This window comes from Myotis yumanensis, unplaced genomic scaffold, assembly GCF_028538775.1.
Source record: "Myotis yumanensis isolate MYYU_CA2020_CCGP unplaced genomic scaffold, mMyoYum1.0.hap1 SCAF_15, whole genome shotgun sequence".
In the NCBI taxonomy this organism is placed as follows: Eukaryota; Metazoa; Chordata; class Mammalia; order Chiroptera; family Vespertilionidae; genus Myotis; species Myotis yumanensis.
This window is the reverse complement of record NW_027223766.1, coordinates 6839246-6862591: the sequence shown is the minus strand read 5'-3', so window position 1 is coordinate 6862591 and position 23346 is coordinate 6839246. Positions and strand designations below refer to the sequence as shown.

Below are 23346 nucleotides of genomic sequence, written 5' to 3'. Positions count from 1 at the left end.
CAAACTGGATCCTCATTTATACTAAACCCAATAGCATGACATCATCGTAGCAGAAATATCTAGGACATTACCTCATATCAGAGATCTGCTGGGATTTTTTAAAATCTGAGATTTATTTTTCATTTAAATGAGTTGAATCCTCAATTACATATTCATCAACCAAAGTTCTTTTTTTAAGGCCCACATTCAAGCCAATCTAGTATGTGTTTTAAATGAAATCATTTTAGTCTATTGCATCTTTCAAGAAGAAAATCAGTGAAAGAGGTTCCAAAAATATAACTAAACGAGTTGACCAATTTGACTTTTAGGAAGTAAACTGCCTCAGACTATTGGACCACAGAGCAATCAAACTACCAAACACATCACACACACACATATGCACCCACACCCACACATGCACGCACATGTGTGCACACGCACACATACTATACGGTCAAAATCAAGTTAAAATGAGCATCAGGAGCTTAATTTGTGGCATGAAAACAAGGCAGCACAAAAGAGCTGAGAAGCCGCTGGTTCCATCTATGTTAAGACTCGGACAATGGGAGGCCAAGAGGGTACAGTGAGGAGAGCGGTGGGAAAGTGTGGGTTCAAGGTCTAGTAATCGTGGGTGGAAGGTTCAGTTCTTCAGCACCAATTAGCGGAGAGCCTGGTTCTGCCACTATCTGCAGTTCACTCGGGGGAGAGCCAGCCAGGCCCACAGCTACCTCCCCAGTGTGCCGGGGGCTAAAGGTACCTCCACCAGGAATGACAGCTTTTTTTCCCTGAGAAAAGGGGTGCCTTTAGTCCATGTTTATAAAAAATGAGTAAGTTTCAAATAAGGAAATTTTTCAATGAAATCCCTCAGAAGCCAGTGCGATCTGAGTGCCCTGAGACCAAGCGCAGGCGCCGTCTCCTGCGTTCGCCCTCTTCTCACACTGTGCCCTGCACTCTGCCCAGAGGCTTTCGGAGGAAGGTGTTCAGGTGGAGTCAAATTAGGTATTGAAGCCAAGAACCTCCGGCCCTCGCTAGCCTCACAGGAAACATGAGAAAGGAAGGGAGAGAGAAGGCGCTCACAGACCTGGGCGCTCGCTCTGCGGGAGCCATCCAGGGCACACGTCCTCGGTCACGTCCAGGCCTCTGGCGACTGTCCTTGTGGTCGGTCACACACTCGAGTGTCCACTCAGACAGTATGAGATATTTCCTCCCAACGTAGCACCTTACGAACATTCCCAGAGCATTTCCTATTAGCTCTCACCTGGTAACAGGAAATCTAACACAGATAGCCACGCCCCACTCCGCAGTAGCCAAAACTGAGGAGACAAATAAAATTTTGCCCAGAATGAATACACGGAAAGTATTTTATGACACTACTGATTCCAAATCAAGTAACAACGAGATGGTAGGGATGAGAGCTCATGTTGGTGCGTGCGTTCTCACACAAGCCAAGTGAAGTAGAAAGTTTACAATGTTTACTTATTTGGCCTTTCAAAATAATGGGGCAGGGCATATTGTCATGAATAATATATTTTCTTGTTGAAACACAACATCTATAAAATTAAGAGCTAGTTGAAAGTTGGAGCAAAGGGCTCAGAGCTTGTGATGTAGACTTAGAAGACTGGAGGAAATAACTATAAATGTGTGTGTCTATTTCATATTTTACCAAGTAAGCAACACATCTCATTTTAATCTATCCCACGATCTAATCTGATGATTAAATCTCAAGAACAATTATATTGTTCTCCTCCACTACTCTGTTCCTCAAAGAAAAAAACACACACTCCCCACATTTATAGACACACAGGGAAAAGAAACAGAAAAATTTCAGGTAGCTGCCTGCCAACATCTATCATTCTTCAAACACCTGAATAACTGGTGCAAAAGTGATTTCCTAAAATACCTGGATAACACCACTTTCTCTATCTCCTTGACTGTGACATGAGCATGTAAGGATATACTTACCCATATAATAAGAATATACACTCAGGACTCTCGCTGGTTTTGCTCAGTGGTTAGACCGTTGGCCTGTGAATGAAGGGTCTAGGGTTCAATTCTGGTCATGGGCATGTACCTTGGTGCAGACTCAATCCCCGCCCTGGTCAGGATGCGTGCACTAGGCATCCAATCAATGTGTCTTTCTCACATCGATGTTTCTCTATCTCTGCCTCTACCTCTCCTTCCACTCTCTCTGGAAATCAATGGAAAAATATCCTCCGGGTGAGGATTAACCAATATATATATTACATATTATATATATGCATCATGTGGCTGAATTTTAAATGTGTATATATATGTATATATATATTCATAGTGTGTGTGTGTGTATATATATATATATATATGTAATATATAATATTTTTTTCAGAGTCCCTGCTCAGCAACTCTTCCTGAGTTTTCTCACCATCTGCACCAAGTAAAATCCACAAGTTCAAAAAAAGGTTTCTTTCTTTCTATAAACCTCTATACTTACTTGTGCCAATTAAACAACAGACGCCAAAGGAAAATGGGAAGATAAAAAAAGTCTTGGATTCTTTATTTTAAACATCAGTAATCCTAATATACAACAAATAAAAAGTAATCCTTTCTGGTTAGAATCCACATGTAGATGGTGAAGGTGTGTGTTACAAATCTGAGCAGATTGTTGGAGGAAGTGAACAGTTACGTTCAAACTGAACTCCACTCTGATCTGTCGCACGCTGCACAAGTTCCTCCACTTCTCTGAGTGTTTGCTTCGTCTGTGAGCCTAGACTAGTATAGTACCTCTCCCCTGGCTGTGCTGAGATGACTAAATGAGAAAATGCATGCAAACGGCTTAGCGAATGGCAGCTGTTACCAGTATCCACAGTTCATGTAGCCTTTCGGAAGAATGGCTAAACTACCACTGTCCGTACATCACTGGGCTGCGTGGATATTGCTGTAGAACCATTAGGCATCACGTGGGCTGAATTTTAAATGAAGTCACTGGAGAAATACACCTACTTGCAAGCATTAGTTGTTAATCGCAAGTGCAACCAACTATGAAGAAGATTACATGGAGTTGCCGGTCACCTCCCACATCCCGGCAAATGAGCATCCAGCTCTGCTCGCATGCGTTGGGGTGCTGTGAACAGATTGATACAGGCTGATTTTCAAAAACCGATAACAACAGTTGTCAATTCAAAGTATGAAATATCAATAGTGAGATATTATTAGCGCGTTTCTAATAGCCTTTGCAGTTGCTTGGGATTTTTTTATTGTGCATACAAAAGTTTATCCAACTTATGTACATTTCAGCACCTCAACCCATGCCCTACTTTCTGCAAGAACAACTCGCTCATGGGACTTCGTTTTCAGGACACTTTCTCTGGCAAGCTTCCCTTGACCACCATCGGTGAGGGCCCCCCTCTTCTCTGCCCTGGGCCCTCACTCAGATGTTATTTCCTATCAAGGTGCTTCTTTCACACAGTCTCTTGCATTTCCCGTCCTTTGCCCCTGGCACTACCATTTCCAACGCCAGCCACGGTGCCCTCAAACTCCATCCAGCCGTTTCTTAAGCGTGTCTCCCAGTGGCAGGTCTTTCCGGCATAAAGTGGCCAAATAAATGTAAGGAGGGGCTTTTGTCAGGTACTTGCCCTCCTTTGGAAAGGTTTAGTGGCTCCCTGTTACTAGGATGAATGTCATGGCCAGACTTTGACAGTGAGAGGGGATGTTACTGATGGGCTTAAACCAGCCCACTGCCACCTCTGCTTCTCAAAGTTTCTCACAAAAATATTCCTAAGGGTTGATGCAAAGCCAAACTCCTAAGCGTATGTTTCTTTTAAGATTACACTTAAAATTCATGATATTCTAACATTCTTAGATAAAATCTATCCATGCTTGTTTCCAGGCAAATACGATGTCGTAAGTCACAATCCGTTTCCATGAGCAAAATTTCCAAGTATCTTACCGGAAACCTCGGAGCAGAACTGGCTCCCAGGAAGACTTCCTACCATGGCAGCACAGCCTGTGGCCACGCTGTCTCCCGGGGCACAGAGGTCCCCATTCACAGGTACCAGGAAGTGGGTGATACTTCCTGGAGTTTTCAACCTTCTGAGAACCCAGAGTCCATGAAAGTCTCCCATGGACTCTTTAGAGCCCAACTCAATGTCCTTCCCTCCATTTTCTCAGGCTGCCATATGAAATACAAGACACCCAGTTCCATTTGAATTTCAGAAAAGCAAAGGAAGATTGTTCATAGGTCTCATGCAATATTTGGATTAAACTTGACTCAGTGTCCTATATGTGTATTTGCTAAATCTAGCAACCTGACTGTGAAACCATTCCTGACCACCACCCCGTCCTCCTCTGACCAGGCAGGCCCAGCTCTCTGGGCACAGTGAACCTCATCCTGAAACTGAGCTGGAGTAGGCCTGTGGGCAACCTTGACGTAGCGTTACTGCATTTCATCCAGAGGCCCAGCTTTGTCGTTGGCCTCAGATGACTGCCCTCTGTGGGCCAGTTGACTAAATGCTCCCTTGGGACTTTCTCAATCCAGCATTCGTAGCTCTAAAGCACCCGGTGCTGCATCTGTTTCTCTCTGGCCAACAAAGGTACACCTGCCGCTAGAGTGCAATGGTATCTTTTGTGGGTTTGCGTTTCCCAAACATGCTCGCTCTCCCTTGGGTCACAGTGGTGATCAGAAGACCCTGCCAAGAGGCATGTGTTACCCGGGAAGTTCAACACATTATTCCATGTTGAATTCCAAGTTAGGGCACCATATGCCTATCATTTTTCTCCCATTTTTCTTAATGTATTAATCTCACTAATTAAAGAATCAACATCTGGCCATCACTGTCCTGGTGACCACGAACAGTGGTAAAATGCCCTCAAGGCCACCTGGGCAGGGCACCCCTTGGAGGGGAAAGGGGAAAATGAAATGAAAAGGGGAGATAAGGAGGAAGGAGGTGCCCATCTGAGCTCCTGCAGCCACCTGGCGAGGTGGGCACCCACACTGGGTTCCACAGAGAGCGAAGGAGATCCACGCTGGGTCTCAGGCCAGGTTTTTGGTGTCTGTTGAAAGAGGGAGATGTAAGAAAGTGCCCTTGGGGGTGACGAGAAAGCAGCAGCCTGGGTCCCTGGAGGGTGTATCTGCTCACTAGCTATCCCGGTGTGTTCTCTGCCGTCTCCAATGAAGGCCTTCGGGCTGAGCCAGCTCAGGGCACCTCCTGGGTCTCACTTACAAGCCACAGGCCTGCGCAGGAGCTGCACTGCCCCCATCTCTGCTCGTTTCTGCTCCTGCTTCCTCCAGATCTTTCCCGTCGCTCCCTCCTGTCCTGCCCAATCTCATTTCTCCACCTTCCTTCCTTTAATCCCCTTCTCCACCTTCTTACCTAACCAGCTGGAACGCGCCATTTATGTCCTGTGTAAGAGCATGCACTTCAGAGATCGGGCTTAATCTTTCATCCGTTTATGTTTTGTGAAAGAGAGCAGAGCGGGGTCCCGGGCTGTATATGGAGAAGGCTATTACTACTGAACTTAAATGAAGCATTAAGAGGAAAACGGGGCCCTGGCCAGTGTGGCTCCGTTGGTTGGTCGGCATCCCGAACACCAAAATGTTGCCGGTTCGATTCCCAGTGGTCAGGGCACAGGCCTGGGTTGTGGCTCAATTCCCAGCTGCTCACTGTCCCACTCCCACATCGATGTTTCTCTCTCTCCCGTTCTTTTCCTCTCTCTAAAAATCAATAAAAATGTTTTTTAAAAGAGGAAGCTGAGGGAGGGGAGAGTCTAACCGTGCCCTTTGTTCCAGCCTACAAGGAGAAAATGAAGGAGCTGTCCATGCTCTCGCTCATCTGCTCCTGCTTCTACCCTGAGCCCCGAAACATCAGCATCTACACTTACGACGGTGAGTTCACACCAGAAGGGCTGCCCCTGGGAGGGCGGGGTCCTGTCCTTTCTCCCTCCCAGCTCCTCGTCTGATCGAATCCCTGGCTGGTGGAGCTCGCTGCTCACATGCTGGGTCCAGCTATCAGGCCTTACTGCTTGTCTATGGCTCAAAACAGTTTAGATGTGGGGCCGCTAACAGGACTGTTTGTGGGAATGGAGGACTTTGTTATTTCTCATCATTCAGCCTGAAAGTGCCTCCGGCCTGCTAATTTCCACACAAAACCATCGAAGTCTGTGCTACTCGGTTTTCATGTGAAGCCCATATTTATGCAAAAAAAAAAAAAATCAAGTTTAGATTAAAATCAACTCAGGTTATTTTCTCCTAAGAATGTCTGCCTTTACTCAACGCCCTGTGGACACTGTTGAGTTCCCCAACAGCATAAATATTTATTCTCTTAAAATATATCCATAATCGCACCGCAGAAGGAGGTTTTGTATTTTCCACACAAGGTGGAGCAGAGGGTCCTACGCAGCTCTGTGTCCCTATCTGACAACACAGCAGGGCTGTTTTCAATGGCCGGGACTCGGGTGACAAACAAGGCCCAGCTCCCAGCTCTGTGCTCACCATCATCACACATTCCTTCCTCAGACATGGAAGTGAAGCAGATCAACAAACGTGCCTCTGGCCAGGCTTTCGAGCTGATCTTAAAGCCACCGTCTCCCATCTCAGAAGCCCCTCGAACTTTAGCTTCTCCCAAGAAGAAAGACCTGTCCCTGGAGGAGATCCAGAAGAAGCTGGAGGCCGCCGAGGAGAGAAGAAAGGTAACTTTCCGTACATTTTTAAAAAATGTATGCTTAGTTATGGTTGACATACATTAGAATAGCCTCTCTCTCTCTCTCTCTCTCTCTCTCTCTCTCTCTCTCCCACCAGACACACACACACACACACACACACACACACACACACACCCCTGGCTGAGGTTCCAGGGGACGGCACCTGGAAACGTGAGGGCCCTCAGTAGGCCTGGAGTCAGCCTACTTCAAGTAAAGGTTGCTGCTTTTAGACTAGCTAGAGCCAGAGGTCTCAGGCACTAAAGAGCTCCATGCCCTGGTGCCCTGCCCACATCGTGGGCCCCTCGCCCTAAGGGAGAAGGCACAGCCTCAGGTAACTTTACTCCAGGGCTGGTGGTGGGAGGCGTGCAGGTTGGTGCTCCTCCCTCAGGTCTGCGTCCCACCCCCAGTGTAGTTTGTGGTTTTCCTTGGAACTAGGAACCACCCCTCCACCCTCTGAGATTTTTCCTGCCAGACGCTCCCCGGGGATGAGTGCCAGGCGCTGGCCCTGCCCTCCCATGGGCAGGATCTGTCCTGGGATCTATGAGTGTCTTCCTGTGCTCACTTCTAAGCCTGGATGGCATCTTTTCTCCTTTTCCACTGGTTTGTGTTAGAGACCTTTTCTTCTGCCAAATTTTAATTCTTCACAATCAGATGACCAAGAAAAGCCAAGGGTATTAGAAATGGAGGGCACTCAGAAACCCCAAGGACTTTGCACACCGCGGCAGAAGTTCTGTCTGCATGTGCTGTACCAACGATGTGAATGTGGGCATCCATCCCATGAAGACACCTTTAAGTGGAATTGCTTTAGCTAATTCATACCTCCATTGTATTTTCCACGGACTTTGTCATCATATGTTTCTAGGATTATTTAGTCACTAAGAATATGCTCTATGCCCAATCTTGTGATTTGAATAGAAACTCTGCATTTATAATAATTTTTAATTTTATTAAGATGTTGTCTATAAAAAGCCAACCCAGTAAACACTTCTATGTGACATGTATAAAGAGAATGAAGACAGTCCTTCTAAAAACTGAAATTTCTAACAGGGAGTGCAGGACAAACACGTGTCTGTGTGCATATACATACAGATATATACATATGTATGTAGTATCAAATAACAAGCCTCGAAGATCAGAAGTCCTCAGGCTGACTTTTCTGAACCAGAAAATACTTTCTGTTTAAGGTGAGAAACAGCACGATCTCCCTGTGGTTGAAAACTGTCTTGCTGTGTCCGGTAACACACTGATCGCGATTTCACTTTCCACTGCAGGGTGATGTTCTTGGATGTCTGAGGAGGACTTCTTCATTTCTTACGTATATATTTATTGAATTTTCCCACTTACTGTTGCTCTAAGTCAGAATTTTTAAAGGAGGAAACTAGCTACTAACCTGAGTATATGTATAGAACGTTGCTTTAAAAATATTTGTTCGCTTTGGGGGTTGTTAATTATAGCTTTCCTTGCATAGCCGAGCTAAGTTAATTTCATCCGTGACCATCCACCAAGACTTGGCTGCTGACAGATATTAATAATGACTGTAACAGCAGCGAGAGGGCCGAACGCAGGCAGTTAAGTCCTCCCCCTGCACTGGCATCAGAGGACACGGGTATCGGTCCTAGGTTCACACAGGCAGGTTCTGTGACTTGGTTAGAATACAAACTCAGTGACTGAGCTAAAATGGAAACTTAGAGATGAAAATTCAGCAGCATGGTTCAGGGTGTTGCTGGTGTTTCTAGATTGGGCATTTAATTGGAAGGAAATCATTAAAAGAAAAGGAAGAACAACACAAAGATGATCAGTGTTAACTGGGAGTTTTCATAAAACTCCCTGAGTTAACTACTTACTGGTTCTGGTAAAATTCCTGCCCCATAACAACAATAACTTATCAGCAATGAGGCATTTATACAATTGAGTTGAACTGGAAATTGGCCACATGGCTAACAGACATCTACACGTGTGACCATCCGCATTATGACTCCCAAGAAAAACGTTCTTTGGAACCCTTTAAAATCAGTATTCCTCCGCATTTTTGCTATGACTTCTTATTACAGTTTTCAACGCAAAAATCATTATATAGATTATGTCCTGGCAGTAGGGCTTTAATTAGAAGAAAATACAACTAATTAACAGAAAGTATCAACCGAAAAAATCATTAATTGATTTTATTCTGGTGGGTCGTACTGACTTAATTAGTATTCATTTGAAGAACTGTTCGTTCTCTTTAAAAAGCCTTCAGCAAGCGCATACATCTCAGCAATTATCTAAGCCAGGACATGCATATAACCAAAACGCGGCTCAACTAGCTAACACCAGAGCAGGGTGTGTGACTGAAAAGTCTAGGAGGGGTTGCAGCTTCAAACCAGCTGGATTCAGGAGGCCGAGCAACATTGTCAGAAAACATTCTTTCCATCTGCTTCCAATTGGTTTCAATAGTAAGAGTGTTTAATTTCAAAGAGTCATCCCAAATTATTGTCCTCAAAAATTAGCAGCTCCTACAGAAAGAGCTCCTCTTTCCTAAGAGTTCTAACAAAAGCCCTAGAATTGAGTCTTGATGGTCTGTCCTGGATCACATGCCCGACCCAGGGGAGGCAACACTTTGATTGGCTAGCCTGGATCACATGACCTGAAGAGACATCACTAAGATCTCTGAAGTTAGAAGTGAGGAGAAGTGATAAAAACTACTGACATGTTCTTACCTGAAGAAAGGGAAATGGATGTTGACAAGAACAATTACAAGCATCCACAGTTTTTATCTGCAAATGTTAGATGACTATTAGAATAATTATTTTGCTCATGCACTATTCACTTTGTAATTCTCTTCTTTAGCCCTACTGACATCCTGTGTGGATATTTTCATATAAAAAGAACAAACAAACAAAAATCCAGCTATGCAGCTATATAGACCAGCACTGTCCAACAGAAATATAATGTGAGCCACAGATGTATTTTAAATTCTTCTAGCAGTCACATTTAAGAAGATAAAAAGGAAACATGAAACTAGCCACGTGTGGCTACCCAGCTGGATGGCACAGATACAGCTGATTAGACCTGGAAACTTGTAGTGTAGGCCTAACTTTTTCAAAGTGGTACCAGATTCAACTTTACCTGGTATTTTTCCTTACATATTCTCTAATAATTACATTGATATAAAGTCACAAAGAAACTTGCACGCTCTGATTGCAATCTTTGCATTATACAAACCAGCACAGGTGGAGTTTAGGACCAACAGAAAGGGGTGGGCTCTTCTAAATCCCACACTTCCTTCCTTGCCCACTCAGGTCTCAGTTTATCTGTCAATTCTTCACTATGGGGAGGGGGCTCCTCCAAACCCCTTTTTACTTGTTATTCTCTCTCGTGGTCATAGGTGCTCAGGACTATTTTTCCTTTGCAGTCCTTAGCACAATTGGTGCACACAATTGGTGAGCATATGTTTATCTGCATATTTACTTAGCCCTATATCCCCATCTAATCTAATAAAATCGTAATATGCTAATTAGACCAGACAGCCAAATAACCTTCCAGACATTATTTCAGACATCCTTCCAGATAAAGCCGCAGTGACAGGGGCCCAGGCAGAGACAGCTAGGGACAGTCAGGAAGGCAGGGGAGCCGTTAGGGGCAATCAGACCAGCAGGGGAGCAGTTAGGGGAAATCAGGCAGGCAGGCAGAGTGGTTAGGGGCAATCAGGCAGGCAGGCAGGCAAGCGGTTAGGAGCCAGCTGTCCCAGATTGTGAGAGGGATGTCAGACTGACCGGCAGTCAGACATCCCCCAAGGGGTCCTGGATTGGAGAAGGTGCAGGCTGGGCTGAGGCACCCCCCCCCCCCCCAGCACAAATTTTATGCACTGGGCCTCTAATTAGATTATAAACTCCATGAAAGTACAGGTTTTATCTTCTATTTAATAGTGCTTGGCCATAGTTAGTACTACAAATATTTTTAAATGATAATTTGCAGAACAAATGCTAACGTGGCAATATGTAACTTGTTTTTGTTTCATCCTCCCATCATAAAACAAAATAATAGTAAGTTTCCAAATGACACCTTCTGAGGTTGCACTAAGTACACTCTTACAATCCAAAGAATTCTCAGTCTGGGGAAAATCACTCAATCAACAGATATGTACTGAACATGCTCTACTTGACAGGCCCTGTTCCATCCACTAGGGATACCTCACCAACCTTACATGTCAGTGGGGGAGACACGCCAAGTACAAAAATGTACATGTCAGGTGATACTAAATAAAGCAGGCCAAAGGGAATTGGTAGTACTGGAGTGAAAAGCTCTGTTCATGTGGAGTGGTTGGGAAAGGCCTCTTGAATATGAGAACACTGGAAAAGCAGCATGAAAGGTAGAACATTGGAAGTAAAGGGAATGGTGAGTGCAAAGGCCCTGAGGTAGGAGGATGCTAGGATTGCTTGAGAAATAACAAGGAGGACAGTGCGGCTGAAGCAGAAAGAGCAGGGAGAGTCTGGTAGACATTGAGCATTTTAAGGAATTTGACTTTCAAGTAAATGGAAGGCCACTGAGGAAAATAAAACCATTTCACTACTTGATATGAATTGCAGCTTCTTTTCACAGAAATATCTGCTTTAAAAAGCTGGGTGACTAGAAAAATACAGAGTGTTAGATAAATAGAGACGACATGAATGGTTCCAGGACTACGGATGCCCAGAGAGGATGCAGGGAGTGTTTTCAGGACAGCGGGTAGACCAGCAGCTTGAACTAGTGGATCTGGGTGGGGGTGGGTGAGCAGTGAGGTGAGATTGTAGAGGGCCTTGAATGCCAAGCCAGGTGCTCACATTCCGTTATGTGAGAAACAAGGAGTCGCTAAAGGCTTTCACAATTACAGATGTCCAGCCTCGCCCAGTGGTCAGCTACATTTCCACTGCCCTGGACCCATTGCCTCTCCATATATTACACATTTTTAAAGACTCAGCCTATCAAACATACTACATTTAAATAAGTATTAATAAATTCCTGTGTCATGGTTATAGTCAAAGGAATCTGTAACTGCCAATAATTCTGACCATCATAAAATAATAAACATTTTCTCACTAAATTGATATAACTCTAACTCAAAGTAAATATAGAGATAGCTGTAGACATAGATGTGAAATATGATTTCTGGTAGGGCTTTTAAAACATAAAAAACTATGCGTTCCCCTTCATTAGTCCCTGCTCTGGAGAGTTCAGGGACCACATCTGGGCAGCGGTGACCTGGGCTGTGTTGCGGGGCCTCTGGATTCATAGCTGGACGGCTGCCCTGAGGCGCCTCCACGCACCGGGAATTCACTCTGTGTTAAGTGTCCTGACAGTTTCCCAGCTCCTCACCCCTTCTGCTGACCCGACTGCTGCTCTGACCATCTGGTTACTCTGTTGGACCATCTTCCCTCAGGCTCCTTTGAACCAGAATTAACGCTCCGTTGATTAGCTGGTGGCAGTTTATTATTTAAAAAAATAAGACCTTTCCTGCTTTTTCTCCCTTTTTTTATTATCTCTGGGAATCCACGTTCACCTCCGTGAGACCGTATTCTCTCATGAGGTCAGCTTGAAGCTCATATTTTGAAATCAAAGTTTCCATACTGCAGCTGACCCACTGGGGCAAAGTAGTAGGAACACTTAGCCATCCATCCTTCCACCCACCCATTCATTCATTCAACAAACATCACTTAGCAGGAGGCAGAAGAGCCACGCTAGCCGTGCATCCCCGTTGGCTCAGGACAACGTCAGCTTTACTCCTGCTGTTCTGATATCATCGGTATTATTTCAATCTCCTACATGTCCTGCTTTGGACAGTACATGATACGGACATCCTAAGCCAAGCACAGTGTTTACGAGTGTTTCTTAAAGCATAGTGGTTAAGAGCATATGGTTAAGAGAATGTCTCTGATTCAAAGCCTGGTTCCACCACTTAATCGCTGTGTGACTTTGAGCAAGTCACTAAACTCTCTGTCCTATTCTGGCCATCTGTAAAGTGAGACAAATAATAGGGCCTACATCACGGAGTCACTGAGAATTAGAGGAGTTAATTACTCCACACAAAGACATATAACCAGCACCGGGAAAGCACTGGTAGCTGTTATTGAGCAAAAACACACCCAGTTCCTGACCTCACAGATAACATGTTCTAGCAAATTCATAAATTTATAAAGAAAAGAAGTTCCTCAGTAATGTAAATACTGAAATGTTACCATACAGTGTATTTCATAAATATTTTTAAATATTAAGAATATTATTTATCCAATTATAAAGAAAAATAGACAATTTGATGAGTGGCTTGAAAAATTTAATATTATGAGAAAATGATGAAAGCTGAAGGATTTAAATGACATTGATAAAATCTCGTGTTAAAATTGATTAAATTATGAAGAATGCCACTCAAACCAGCCCTGTGACATATAATTGGCATCCTGACAATGTTGGCACAATGAACTCCCAAGTCACTGAACTGCTGAAAGAAAGATGTGTTGCTTATTTTCATAAAATAGCATAAAAGTAGGTCATTAGTCACCAAACTTGATAAACTTATCTTTTGCATTTGTTGGCAACTCACATTGTAGATGGCAATTAACGTCGAACCCAGGAAAAGAGGGGGTGGACTGTATAGCAATAGGTCCTGAACTGAAGGACAGGATTATTCGCAATTCTCATTACCATGGCCACAGACTCCTCACGCGTGTCCAGCTCCCCGGGGGCTGTGTCCCGAGGAGTTGACCCAATAAATGGGTACAGGCTTTTGCAGAAGGGCTCGTTCTAAAGACTTTGGATTTTAATCATTTTAAATTTCTTATCCTGCTTCTGATCCTTCAACACAAAGTGAATATTGCACCCTTTCGTTTCACACACTCCCATTCAGTTGTCATATTTTAACAAGACATTATTTGTAACTTTAATTGGGTTAATGTTTTCTTCATTGTTAACAGTAAATCAATCATGAGATGATATCATGAGTGTCTGATAAATGGTGCTAGATGGAAAGTAACACACCCAAATGATGAGAAGGGACAAGAAAATAATGGGACAGAAAAATATTTTACTTCAGAAGTGAATGAAAACTAGCCCTTTCCACATGCAGTCTTAAATCTCCTTTGTACCTAACATAAAGGGAGCTTTATATACCCCTCAACTCAAATGTATCTTCCATTCACTTGCACAGTAATTAAGTCTTATTCTCAGTAATATAAGAAATGGTAATGCACTCTCTGGGCAATGCTGCAGTGTTCCCACATGAGCAATCACTCTTCTCCCAGTCCCGTTATTTCTCCCTCAGCGTGCCTCTCGTGTACTCACTCCAATGATACTGAGTCCAGCTTGACGCCTGGAAAAGGCGTTTGACGATCAAGTGCCTGTCATCCCCACAGCAGATGGAGAGGGCTCCTCGGTCTCCCAGGGTGCCCCACTGGAGGTCTCAGGTCTATAAATACATTTGCCTTGATAACAGCTGATCGCTCCCATGCCCTAATTTCCTATTTCAGAATCGCAGTGACCTTCTACCTGAGGCACATGCCATTCAGAACTGTCCCTCCATGGCCACCTCCTTTTCCCTTGGACAATTTATTTTTAACAGCTTTCAACAAATCCCACCTGTGTCAGTCAGTCCCTCGCTCTCTGCTAATCTACAGAAGCGAAGGACAAAGCAAGAGGGTCTATGCGACCATGTCAGGAGCCCGACTTCTGCAAAAATGAAGGCAAATGCTTCCACTCTTGTAGGTCACGCCTTTATTCTGCTCCCCCTACTCATTGTGTGTCATGTTTTCATGCACTTTTCTGGATGACATGCCGATTTGCTCATTGATAGAAATAGTGGGATCAGAACCAGCTTTCTTCCTGGAGGCTGTGACCTGGGAGATTCCACAAGACTCAAGAGAGAATCAGTTTCTCCCAGGAAGGGAGTTAAAGTTTTGGCAGTGGTATCTGGGCGCTAGGCTATGAAAGAGGGAAGAAGAAATACAATTTTCTGCAGCGAGGGAGTGACAGACTTGGGGCCCAAGGAAAGGCCCTCAAGACTCCTTGAAGAAGCTGTTTAAGAGTTGAGTGCCTATGAGGAAGGACCGAAATAGGGAGCCATAACTATTTTCTCAGCGAGGCATTCATTTCATCATCGCTGTCCCAGCCTGCAGTTTTTCGGAGGCACAGATAAGTATCAGGTCATAGCAATGCATTCACTGAGACACAGTGGCTGTCGCCGTCCCTTCCAGTGCCGGTCTCTGCCGTGTAGCAGTGGCCGCACGTGAGCGCACACTGCACTGCTGCCCCGGTTTCTGTCTCACCCCGTGAGCTGCGCTAATGAAACGCACTTCGCACCCAGGCTGGGCCTCTCCTTTAGCCTCAGTGGCTGCAGAAATGCTAACGCCACGAACCCGGGCATTTCAGCTGAGCCAACGCCACCCAGGGTGCAGCAGGCCTCTCTCCACCACGGACAGTGGGGCCCGCGGGCACTTGCTCCCACAGACCCAGGGTGCCCCACCACGGCAAGAAGTTGGCAAAGGTGTGTGTTGCTATTTTAGCCTTTTAATTCCAAGGGCTTCCTTTCTCAGGCCCTTTCCCCTCCTGTCTCCTGATTGTCATCAGCTCTTTTGCAGAAGAAAATTAAGAATGCAAGATCCAAAGTTAACTTGAGCACCTGGAAATTAAAAATTACGCAGTTACCCCTTGATAACTACCCGTGGTAACTCTCTCCGCAGAAAAATGGCCATAAAAAGTCCAGGCGGCTCCCATTTATCCAGGTGGCGCCCATCTAGCCAGGGGGCTCCTATCTAGGCCACCAGGCTGGGTGCACTGAGGAGGAAGCGGGAAGGGCCTGCTAATAACCTGTCCAGAGAAGAATCACCCAGAAGCCCTGTCCACAGAGAGGGCTTGAAGTTACATTTTGTTGGGCTTTATTTTTATCTATTTGGTTTTCTTTCCTGGCGCTGCCTCTGGGTTTCCTTGTCCATTACAAGAGAAACCTTGATTCCAATCTTACCTCTAGTTCTCAGACACGTGGCACCCTCATTTGTGATAACCCAGACTTCTCTCCCTCTGGAAGTGCTCTGGTCTGGGGGTGACAGATTGAACTGCGTGTCTGAGATGAAGGATCAGTGGTTTCCTCCTGTTTCTTTGAGGTGCTCACTGACTGTGACGTTTTCTATCGCTGTAGCCCATTCAGCGGATGAGGGTGGTGCAGAGGAGGGAGGTAGGAAAGGGTTGTATCATCACCATGAGGACCCTGAACCCACTGATGTCAATAACTCAAAGATGTTTGCACACAAATGTCCTGCACACAGGAGGCAGCCAGAATTTTACACCTGAGTTTAGCTGTACCAGTAGCTTCAATTGCCATCATCTCCTAGTTACCGGGGTTTGAGTTTGGGTTTCTATAATAATGGCTTCCATTTGCCCAGTACTAGCTTACTCTGTACTGGACACTAGCTGAGTGCCTTGCAAACATTTCATTTAATGCTTATAAACAATCCTATGAGATAGGCACTATCTTTATCCATATGCCAAAAGGTAATAATTGTATGAGACTGTTCTCAGAGAAAAACTTTAAACACACACACACACACACACACACACACACACACACACACACACACCTTTAATCAGTCTCTCTCTCTGAAACAATTCAGTAGCCCCGGTAGCAGAAAAGAAACAAAGTCGACGCAGGAAGCTTCACCAATAGTCCACCTGCAGGCAGGAGGATGAACCAGCTAGAAAATGCTTTTGATGTTTCTCCAGAAAAGCTCCATTTGATTTTGAACTTGTTTTGTGTTAACATTTTCTCCTTGTTTTTCATATCAGTTTTATGGCAAACTGTAACAAAGCAGGAATGTGGTCTACTGAGAAGTCAGTGAAACCATTATGGGGTTAAAACTAGAAGTGGGCTCAGTTCCCAGGATTTTCTAATCTTCCACGAATCGTCAACATGTTCCTGATAAAGGTCGGAATAAACACATCCACAGGACTCATTAGGCTTTCTGTAGAATATCACCGTTTTACCACGCCTGTAGAACTTTATCTGAGTTTCTATCCCTGTCAGATCTCATACTGTTTATACATCAAGATTTACTTAGTAAGACCCCATGACCACTACCTTCAACTAAAATGTTTTCCTATTGATGCTTTTAGTGGTATTAATACTTAACAGCCCATGGAATATATTTCTTATCTACCATTGTGTAGATACTCACATTTAATCCATCTCAGAGGAGCAGCCAATCCCAGGGAATTACCCCAGAAATAATGAGCGTGTAATAATTTAGTCTTACCCCTGGAACGTCCAGTATTGAACATCTATGTAGTTGTGGAGGAACAAATGAATGTGGAAGAAGTTAACACATCCAGGGTCACCAACACAGCTAAAACGTGAAGACAGGCCTGTACCAGTGTGCTTTTCAAACATACACTGAGAACTGCCTGCATTATAATCACTAGGGATGCTGGTCAAAAATATAGGTTCCTGGGTCTCACCAAACAGCCACAGAATCCAAATCTCTGGTGGTGGACACCAGGCCTCTGCTCGTTTACCAAGCTCCCTGGTGGCTGTTAACATTCATGTGCAGAACTGTGCTGCCCCCTGCTGCTACTGCAGGTGAATGGCAGTCCAGAAAATGCAGAGCAAAGGCAGGGGTGAGGGGTGTCTGCTCCTGATGTTTCTGCTCAGATCACTAAGCAGCCACAGGGTTTCAAAAAGGACCTAGGTGACCTCAGAATGCCACAGAGAGGTCAGAACAAAGACTTCCTGTTGTCTGAGGCCATGTGGACCTTAAGTTTGCACTATAGACAAGTCTCCAAGGATAACTTGGCACAAGAAAAAAGGGGGGGTTAGGGAGGTGGAGAGGGGCATGGAATTAAACCGGGAAGTGAATGTAGTGATTAGATTGGCGAAAGCGGAAGGTCATTGCAGCACCCAGCCTACAGCCGATTTAAAATAATGAGGCAGAAAGAAGACCGACCTTGCTCCAATCCTACCTATTATCCTCAGGCTTCAGTAGATGTTGCTACCCAGTGATTAACTACAGCATCCCCTGTCGCATAAATGCATAGCAGCAACTCATTAAAAAGAAACAAAAACTCCTCAGTGAGGGTTAAATGTTTCTTCTAAGACTGCCTGTCCAGAAAGCTCACATCTGAACATCCAGCTCCCCGCCTGTAGGAAACCCTGAGGCATGCTGGTAAGGGCCCAATGGCCAGCCTGCTCCAGCCAGACACGCTGCTTAGCGCGCTGGGGGCTGGGCCACTCCTCCTCCAGGCTCGCGCTGGGTGCCTAAGAGGACGTGTTTCTCTCGCCCAGTCTCAGGAGGCCCAGGTGCTGAAACAGCTGGCGGAGAAGCGGGAGCATGAGCGGGAAGTCCTGCAGAAGGCCCTGGAGGAAAACAACAACTTCAGCAAAATGGCCGAGGAAAAGCTGATCCTGAAGATGGAACAGATTAAGGAAAACCGTGAGGCTAATCTAGCCGCTATCATTGAACGTCTGCAGGAAAAGGTAATCACCTCGGGGTCCTGAGCAGGTGCATTCCTCAGACACCGCTGGGTGAACTGCAAATCGGGCACCAGAGACTGGGTCAGAGCCTGCGCATGCGAACACAGCTTGCCCCGTGCTCGGGCCTCAGTGTAGACAGACCTAGTGGGGCTGTACCATGGGCCGGGCATTGGGCCCCACCGGGAGGCTGGAATTGTGTCAAAGTTCCAGGGGGGATGCGTTAAGGGGAGCTAGTTCATGCTTTTCTAATGTAGGAAAGACCACTGTGCTAACCTTCAGAGCCAACCTATTGGAAATATTAAATTAGGGCCATGCAATGCTTCATACATATCCTATATAATAAAAGGCTAATATGCAAATCAACCGAACAGCAGAATGACCAGTCTCTATGATGTGCACTGACCACCAGGGGGCAGACGCTCAATGCAGGAGCTGCCCCCTGGTGGTCAGTGTGCTCCCACAGGGGAAGCGCTGCTCAGCCAGAAGCCCTGAGCCAGGCTCACAGCTGGCGAGTACGGCGGCTGTGGCGGGAGCCTCTCCCACCTCCGCAACAGCACTCATGATGTCTGACTGATGGCTTACGCTCGCTCCTAAGCCATCAGTCAGATATCCCCAGAGGGTTCTCAGACTGTGAGAGGGCGCAGGCCCGACTGAGGGACGCCCCCCCACACACACCCAGTGCACAAATTTTGTGCACCAGGCCTCTAGTATACTATATAATGCTTAATTGTAGTTTAACCACTAATTAATATGCAATGTTAAGTACATCAATATTAAATTGGAAAAATATATTTGTCAGAAAAGGGCAGAGTATGTATGAATGGGGGAACCTGTTCTCTCCACCTGGCAACATCTACGTGGAAAGCTCGGCTGTGATAACGCTGCATGGAGCCAAAGTGAAGGGGAGCAAAGGGGAGGTGTTCATTTCCTCACGTCCATACCCTGGTGCCCTTCTCTCCACCGAATGTTAACTCAGTCCCACCAGTCAGGATGAGTGGTGCTGTAGATCCTCCCCAAAATGTTCCTTCTTGCCCTTCTGTGGGCTCTGTGCTATACACAGCCAGGGCCACCACCACCCTCCACCTCCACTATTGCCATCATCACCACCACCACCATCACCACCACCACCATCAACACCACCACCATCACCACCACCACCACCACCATCACCACCACCACCATCACCACCACCACCACCACCATCACCACCACCACCATCACCATCACCACCATCACCACCACCACCACCATCACCACCACCACCATCATCACCATCACCACCACCACCACCACCATCACCAACACCACCACCACCATCAACACCACCACCACCATCACCACCACCACCATCATCACCATCACCACCATCATCACCATCACCACCACCACCACCATCACCACCACCACCATCACCACCATCACTACCACCACCACCATCACCATCACCACCACCACACCACCACCATCACCATCATCATCACCACATTACCACCATCACCATTACCTCACCACCACAATCATCACCATCACCATCATTACCACCCCCACCATCATCATCATCACTACCATCACCAGCATCGCCATCACCATAATCACCACCACCATCATCATAATCACCATCACCACCACCACCATTACCACCCCTCAAAATCTTCCTTTCAAAATAGATAATGTAGCTATGAGTAGTCAACTTCTGTCCATTTTTAAAAATCAGATTAAGCCTTGTGAAAGAGGGTCTTTGAGACAGGCTGCCTCAATCCTTTTCTGAGCACTCACCCTCCCCGCCTGTCCTGGGTGCGATCGCATGCGAGGCACTGGAGATGCAGGGAAATATGGACTGTCCCTGTCACAGAACACAGAGTGAGAGTTCAGACACTCCCGGCCCCTGTTTTCTGAGTGTTTCTTAGGAAGCTTCATGTCATCTGTTAGAGTTGGCCCATCTCATCTACGAATCAGGCAGCCTCAGCCTGACATTCTAGTGATTCTTTGTTTTTTCACTCTCATTCTCTGACTACAAATATCAGGCCAGAATCAAAGGGAATCAGACATAAAACCTAAAAACATATACACTGAATTCCATGGAGATTTTCATGGGCACCTGGACTCTAAGGAATGCTCGGAAGCTTTGCTGGGCAGGGCATGTGAGGCTCTGAGGGTGTGTGAGGTTCGGGGTGACTGGGCAGGAGCCAGAATAGCCACTGGATGCCTCAGTCAAACCCTAAAGTTGTGATTTAACTTACTGTGTAAGCCCAGTCCTTTCACACTCTACAGTACATGGGTCAGCTCAGCATTCGGAGGAGGCACCAGAAACCAGCTCGCTGCAGGTTACATATGGTGGTACCATAGTGAGCCCTTGGCTGAGATGCAGGAGAGCAGAGCTCCATTGGCTAAAATTTAGACCCATGACCCTGAACATTCCTCCATGTACCCTCAGTCCCCATTTTCCCACGAAACTGGTGAGATGCCTGCTGACAGGTTCTGGTACCATGGACAGCGGAGAACCACTGTGTTCCATTCAGGATCACTGTGACTCCACCTTTACCTCACATCCTAGGCCCTAAAAAAAACCTACGTGGCATTGCTAGGCATGGGCACACTCATCTCATCACAGCAGGATTCTCAATTCGACCTGCAGAAAGTTCCCCACCTGATACATCAGGAATCCTGAGCAGTGGTCACTGTCTGGATTTACGCAGTGGCCATAACAGTGAAAATTCTCTTCGGGTCATAGTTTAGGTTGAATACAATGGTTGTTGTTTTTTTAAGATGCCGTAAGTCTCCTAAGAGCTTCTGCAATGTGACACGTATTGGGTTCCATGTGTTCCTTTCTTGGGAAATGAGAACATTTCCTGAAGGTAGATGTCAAACGAGGTTCCTTCCAGTCAAGCACACCGCATGCAAAGGAGCGGGTCCCCCCGGTTCTGCGTGGAGCAGACAGCGGGCTCCGTGACCCAGCTTGTCCCTTGGTGTCTTGCAGGAGAGGCACGCCGCGGAGGTGCGCAGGAACAAGGAGCTGCAGGTGGAACTGTCTGGCTGAGGCGACGGAGGGTGTGGCACGCCCCGCCGCTAGGAAGTCCCCCTGCCTGTAGCATAAGGGATCTTGCGATATCAGTATGAGAAATGTGTAACATGGTTTAAGAAGAACTCACTATTTAAAAAACACACAAAAACAGAATCAAAAATAAAAGAAATCAATGCGGTCTCTTTGCAGAATGTTTTGCTTGATGTTTAAAAAAATACCTTGGTTCTTATTTTGTAAATACTTACATTTTTGTTAAAAAATACAAGTATTGCATTATGCAAGTTATTTCATAACCTTACATGTCCTGTAACAGGCTTTTGACGTTGTGTCTTTCCACGCAAATGAAATCGCTGGGTCTGTTCATTCCGAAGCTCCCGTCTGACTACCTTCCCTGCCTTTCTCATTCCAACAGAAAAACGAGGTCAGTAGACAGTCTATGGTGCTAGAGATCCACCATTGCCTAATGACCTAGACAGCGCTGTCATCCCTGAACTTGACCGAGCCCGTCCCTAGACCACAGGTGTTATGACTCCACACCTAACCCTACATTTGTTCGTTCATAACCTACTTACTGCCTAGAAACGGCAAAACCAGGCTGAGAATACCCACCAATCATAGCACTGACATTCGCTTCTACTGGATTGTGTGCTACCGACGTGCTTCGGTTTTAGAAAGGGATGGATGAGAAGACAGGCCTGAGATCAATCTGGGTGGAAGCAAAACAAGGGACCCTTTAAAGTGCTGTTTTAAACGGCTCCAGCAGCCGTGAAATCGCTCTTCATGAAGTGGGCTTAGTTCTCTCCTTTAAGTTCTGTTGATGGAATGAATTAATTAACGTGTCAGGTGGCTTATTTGTGGATGCCATGATGGACGATGTTCATTTTAAGCTCTTACCTATAGTACAAGTACATGATGCTACTGAATAGTTTTCACTTGGAAACTGTGAGTTGGTCGTTGCGTTGAAATACACACACACACACACAAAGTCAGAAACACTGCGGACTTTCACACAAGCTGGTCTTTCTTCCCCAGTGTGAGGCAATCCTGCCGATTAAAAAAATATATATCACTCCATCTGCGAGGGCTGACGCAGCGAAGGGGGTAGGCAGGGCACTGTGCCAACTAAGAATCACCAGACACCCACGTCAGGACCTATCACAGTTTTGAAGTCGTTTCTCCCCACCTCCCAACTCCCCAAGGTTGCTGCCTGCATATTTACTCTTCATTAGTGCTCTTTCCTGTATGTCATTGTGAGCAAGCTGTGATGAATAAAGAATTGGAGTTCTGTGAACTAATCAAGGGTTGGTCTGTTCTCTTGCCCCCTCACGGATCTGAGCCTAGAGTCCAGATCTGCAAATGGCCAGTGGATTAGGACATCTCAGCAGCAAAGACCTGCAGCGTTTGAGACCTTGTTTCCTGGCATATGTCGTCAGTTTGGCTCAAACTCACAAAAATTATCTAAAATAAACGAACAAGTAAATAAGCAAAGAGACAGTAATTAGAGCTTGAGGAAGCCAGTGGGTGCTGGCTCCCTTCCCCTCTGGAGCAACAGGCGGCCTCTCTTCTCTGTCCCTCTCTCAGGCCTGCATGGCGGGAGGTGTCTTTGATCTGGTCCCCTTAAACACCTTTAGGACTGATGGAGGCACCAGAGGTTCAGACCGAACCGATCATTCTGAGAGTGAGAACCCCTTTCAAAAACCCTGGAAGGTTCCTGGCACCCCCTCAGGCTCCTCTGGCTCCATGCCACCTCCCCAGCCTATGAAAGTGCGGCCTCCCTGCCCTCCTGCTGCATTTGCACTGCCAATCACACGGTGCACACATGGGTACAGCGGGTCCTGCCCATGGCGCAGATGGTCCTACAGGACCAGCGGAACCACGTCCAGTTTAGCAGGAAATCATAAATAATTGAAACCACATGGATTTATGAAAAAAATAAACTGGGCTGTCATCCATGGCAGTGCTAACAAGCCAAGTTGAAGGTTGAGGCCATCTGGTCTCCACCTTGAGCATCTGCACTTGTGGGGAAAATCTAGCCCTGCAACACTATGCACACAAATGCTTGAAAACAGGAGCTCCGTGATCCCTTTTTTGGAACATCAATCAGCTTCTGATTGGCTTACTTTGGTGGTAACTAGAGTCACAGGCATTATTTTCAAGGGTAAGAGAACAAAAGGGTAAAAGAAAACTCTAGCAAACAAAAGCTTGT

The 23346-nt window shown here is 45.9% G+C and overlaps 1 protein-coding gene across 1 annotated transcript in view; it reads left to right on the top strand.

Moving 5' to 3' along the window:
• Positions 1-22435, top strand: part of STMN2 (stathmin 2) — a 41196-nt gene extending 18761 nt beyond the window's left edge. The window contains exons 2-5 of the mRNA XM_070392162.1: positions 5744-5839; positions 6470-6642; positions 17930-18121; positions 21096-22435. Of these exons, the coding sequence (XP_070248263.1) occupies positions 5744-5839; positions 6470-6642; positions 17930-18121; positions 21096-21155 (521 nt within the window). The 3' untranslated portion in view covers positions 21156-22435. The remainder of the gene's footprint in view (positions 1-5743; positions 5840-6469; positions 6643-17929; positions 18122-21095) is intronic.
• The last annotated feature ends 911 nt before the right edge of the window (positions 22436-23346 follow it).